The sequence below is a fragment of the Scardinius erythrophthalmus genome, assembly GCF_964197995.2.
Source record: "Scardinius erythrophthalmus genome assembly, chromosome: 17".
Classification (NCBI taxonomy): Eukaryota; Metazoa; Chordata; class Actinopteri; order Cypriniformes; family Leuciscidae; genus Scardinius; species Scardinius erythrophthalmus.
Window position 1 is genome coordinate 6,644,840 of NC_138237.1, and position 5,000 is coordinate 6,649,839.

Genomic DNA, 5,000 nt, shown 5'->3' on the forward strand with positions numbered 1-5,000 from the left:
CCAAAATTTGGCCTTGTGTCATTTATGTATGTATGTATGCATTTTGCTTGTGAAAAAGAAATGAATACTTTTACTCAGCATTATTTGAATAATTAATTTGCATTATATGATCAAAAGTGACTGTAAAGACAGTAAAAAGGTTCTGTTTGAAATAAATTCTGCTCTTTTAAATTTCATTAAAGAATCCAGAAAAAAACAAGTATAACGGTTTCCGCAAAAAACTGAAGCACAACTGTTTTCAACATTGATTATAATAATTAATGTTTCTTGAGCAAAAAAAAATCATCATATTAGAATGATGAAGGATCATGTGACACTGAAGACTGGAGTAATGATGCTGAAAATTCAGCTTTGATCACAGGAATAAATTACATTTTAACATGCATTCAAATAGAAAACAGCTATTTTAAATTGTAATAATATTTCACCATTTTACAGTTTTTACAGCAAATAAATGCAGCCTTGGTGAACTATATATATATATTTATTATATATATAAATATAAATATATAATATTTTTTTATTTATTAAATTTTTTTCATAAAATGCTTTAGTTTGAGGCAAAGGAATCTGCTTTTTTCCAGGTCAGTTTGGGTTATGTTGCATGTTTCAGTAGTTTAGAGCTTATAAAGAAGCTCAGCAGGATAATCTACAGCACCTGATGGACTGGAATAAACTCAGACCCGCTTCACCCTCCAGATGAGGAGTGATGGTGGACCTTCACACTGGAAAAGACAGAGACCACATGGTCACAAAACCATGTTTTGGGGGTTTCTTTGAGGATCCCTGTCATAGGAATTGTGCGTGCTACTCGCAGTCATAGTGCTCCGTTGCATCTAAAGAAACTTCCATTGTGGAAACGGTCCTTTTCATATTCACTGCAACGTTTCTTTGGCTTTTGTAGCATCATGTAGATGCCATGTCATTCAGTTGCTGCCCTTAAACCCTGTAGCTCTTATAACATTTTATAGTCATTTTATTTATTTAGTTATTTTTTTGTATTTTTATTTTATTTTATCTTTTGAGTAGATTTCATATTTTATTGTATTTTTTAATTTTTTATTTTATTTTAGTATTTTAATGTAGATTTCATAACTGTCCCAATCATTTATTCTTGTATTTATGTCTTAGATTTTACTGTTCCATCTCCTCCTTTTTCGTTTGCTCTTCCTGTTTCTTTTAGTTCTCTCGTGTCTTCTTGTGTTCCTTTCCACCTTGTTTCTACCTTCTCATCCACTCTTGTTCACGTATCATCTCCATGTCGTACCCGTAGCCGATCCAACCCACCCCAGGATGATCTGACGGTGCTGCTGCTAGCCGAGGGGAAACGGCAAGTGTCCAGGTCAGTGTCTCAAACGGGTCCAGCTCCAAGCAGCTCTTCTGAATCCTGTCCGCTCACTCTTGTCCTTCCACTTACAAACCGGACTTCTGAACTGCTTGTGGGATCAACCCGCTCATGGGATTCAAACTAACCATCTTCTTCTGGCCTGGAATTGTGTCCGTGTGAAACCTGTTTGCTTTATTCTGCTTGCACAACAAATCCTGATCACTGTACAGTGTGTTCTCTTCCTCTCACTTCGGTTGAGTCATCATTAATCCACAAAGTGTCTCCGTAGTTCAGAACGGAAATCCAAATCACAGGCGGGGTGGCATCATTAAGATGGCGGGTAAGAGGGAATGTTAATGAAGATCATTATGGGAATGATTTGAGAAGATCTAGTGGAGTGAAAGGAGTGCTAGGCATTAATGGTCGACTGATTATTAACTTATTATTTGATGGCCAATGCTGATAAAAAGCATATTTTGATATTTATATTAATTTGATTAATGTATATTACATATATATATATATATATATATATATATATATATATATATATATTCATATTCATTCATACATGCATACATAAATACATTTATATTTATATATATATATATATACATATACATATAAAAAAAATTATATATATATGTATATATACACACACACATTTATATTAATTTGACTTGATGTTTACTAAAATAAATTGATCATGTGAAAAAACTGATGACAAAATAAACATGAGAATAATAACTTTCTATTAATAATATTTAATGTTATTATAAACTCATATTATAATAGTTACTTTATTTTGACAGTTCTTAGCGCTACCAAAATAAAAGTCCTTCTTCCTGCAAAAACTAAAAATGTATCGTCAAATGGCAATAATTAAAAAAGCCAAATACTGGCTGATATATCGGTCAGCCGCTGCTAGACATGGAGGCTGATTCTTCTAGAGATTATCTGTTTTACATGGTGGAGATCTAGTATGTATTCTGTGAAGTAAAGTTTGGGTTATAGATTTAGAGTAAACAGCATGTTTAATTTGACAAAATGCAGAGAAACTTTAATTATCACAGCCTATCTTTTATTTGTTATTTTTCCCCTTGAATATTTTGGAAGGATTTGTTTTTCGATTTTTGATCAGCAGATTTGCATTGCAGGCTTCTCTTCTCAGTCTTATTTTGTTTTGTGTCAGATTAAAATGGTTTCTGCTGTGAGTGAACTCTTTAACTTGAAAAGGAGAAACTGGCATGAAGTGTGGAGATTCCCATCAGTGACAGACCTGTCAGTCAGGGTTTATCTTGTGTAAAGCAGACACATTATGCTTCTGTTATGTAAGAGGTTTTCACATAACTTCTTGTTGTATTGTTGTGTGTGTGAGTGTGTGTCCGAGTGAGAATGAGAGTAGGGAAGGGTTGGGTGTGGACACCATTCAGTCTGGCTCTTGCTTTGCTTAAAAAAACTTAAGTGTCTCTCTCTCTCTCTCTCTCTCTCTCTCTCTCTCTCTCTCTCTCTCTCTCTCTCTCTCTCTCTCTCTCTCTCTCTCTCTCTCTCTCTCTCTCTCTCTCTCTCTCTCTCTCTCTCTCTCTCTCTCTCTCTCTCTCTCTGAAGTTCGGTAAAAAAGCTCATGCGAATAAAGCTGGTGAATGTGTGTTTCCATCCAACGGCTTTAAAGCGAATAAAAACCTGTGCGTGATGACGTAACATGCTGTTTTGCGATCAAATTGGTATATCGAATTGATTTGAGACATTTTAAGGTGTTTCCATTTCATTTTCGCACTGAATCGCACAACATTCAAGCATACATTTGCGAACAAAGTTTTGCTAGACAAAATGGATCGCGCCATCTATCGTTTCCATCAGCGTTTATCGCATAAGCCGTATATCGATCAAGATAAAATCCGATGAGACTGACCGAATTTCATTTGAGTCGATATTCATGAAATTCAATCGAATTTTACTGTTTCCATAAGGCATTTTTCATTAGATATCACTCAATTCGGATAAAAACGTGTGGATGGAAACATAGCTACTCACTCACTCACTCACTCACTCACTCACTCACTCACTCACTCACTCACTCACTCACTAACTCACTCACTCACTCACTCACTCACTCACTCACTCACACACACACACACACACACACACAATAACACACACACACAAAATGGAAATCTGTCTTGGTTAAAAAATGTTTTTTAAATGATCAGAATCACCATTATAGAGGAGACCTATTATGCCCTTTTCAAAAGTCTTTATTTGTTTTTGTGCTCTAATAGAACAGGTTTTCATCCTTGAATGTTCATTATTTCTCTCATATTTGTCATTGTTGTGGCTCCTCTTCTCCCAGTCTGTCAGTAACACTCTGTTTAGTTCCTGTCTCTATGAAGCCCCTCCTTCTGAAAAGCACACTGTGCTCTGATTTGTCGGCTTGAGCAGTGTGTTGTGATTGGTCAAGCGCTAGAGTGTGTTTGGGAAATGTCCCGCCCCTTACCATAACCATGAGTTTCAACACACTACTAACATATTTCAATATACAACTATATAGAGCAAGGTTTTGGACCAATGAGATTTCAGTGTGGGCGGAGCTACCCTGCATTATCATGCAGTGATTGTAATTGTCATTGCAGTTTAAAACAAAACAATAATATATAAGAAATGATGTGTTATTTTTTCGTGTCACGTCTGGTTAAGATGTTCTGTTGGGTTTATTAGGTTTATTAAGGTTCATTTCTTCATCGAACTGAGATCTTGATTCACCTCATGTATCTGAAGTCTCTCGCATGTGATTCTGTTGAGCAGATGTTTGATTTTAATTGAACAGAAATGCTTTGACTCCTCTCCAAAACACATTCAAGGACTTCATCATAATCGACTCCAAATTAAACTTTTCTTCAAAGATTCTTTTCATCTAATTTTTTTTAACACTTTTTTTTTGCCTTGAACACTTGATGAAATTAGTTAAAATGTTAAAACTGCATGTCTTTTTATTGCAGAATAGGTTACTGTTTATATATAAACAGTTTTTGTGTATGTATGTATATATATATTATATATATATATATATATATATAAATATATATATATATATATATATATATATATATATATATATATATATATATAAAGTTATTTTTTACGTATATTTTAAGAAATTAACATTTAATGAATATACATTCATATACATTAATATACATTTTACAATAAATTCACATAGAAAACAGCTATATTTCACAATATTACTATTTTACTGTATTTTTTGATCAAATAAATGCAGTCTTGGTGAACAGAAGAGACTTCTTTCTAAAACATCATTACAAAATGATGTTCCTGTGGAGCGACGTCAAGGGTTAACCCACGTAAAGCCTGGAGAATGTCACGGTCAGCACCTCGACGTCTTATTTTCAACCTGTCATTCAACACACTCAGTGTGCATCTCCCCTAAAATTAACCCCTCGTAAAACCAAAACACCATGGTCAAACATGACCTTAACCTGGACGTCTCGCTCTAAAGCTGTCAATCAAACGTAAAAACCTGTCCTCGCAGCGAGGAGATTCCCGTGTGTGTGGCATCATGTGTGTGTGAGGTTATGTAGGTTAACGGTCACCAGTGAAGACGTTAGTCCACTGATGTTGTCGATTTTCGATGGTCATTGCGTGTTTGCTCCAGGCC

The 5,000-nt window shown here is 34.8% G+C and overlaps 1 protein-coding gene across 1 annotated transcript in view; it reads left to right on the forward strand.

The window, feature by feature from the left end:
• The window catches only part of LOC308705465 (CBP80/20-dependent translation initiation factor-like), a gene marked incomplete at its 5' end in the record, with an annotated part of 24,727 nt that overhangs the window by 1,334 nt on the left and 18,393 nt on the right, over positions 1-5,000 (forward strand). Inside the window, one exon of the mRNA XM_081390488.1 lies at positions 1,274-1,342. Coding sequence (XP_081246614.1) covers positions 1,274-1,342 — 69 coding nt within the window. The remainder of the gene's footprint in view (positions 1-1,273; positions 1,343-5,000) is intronic.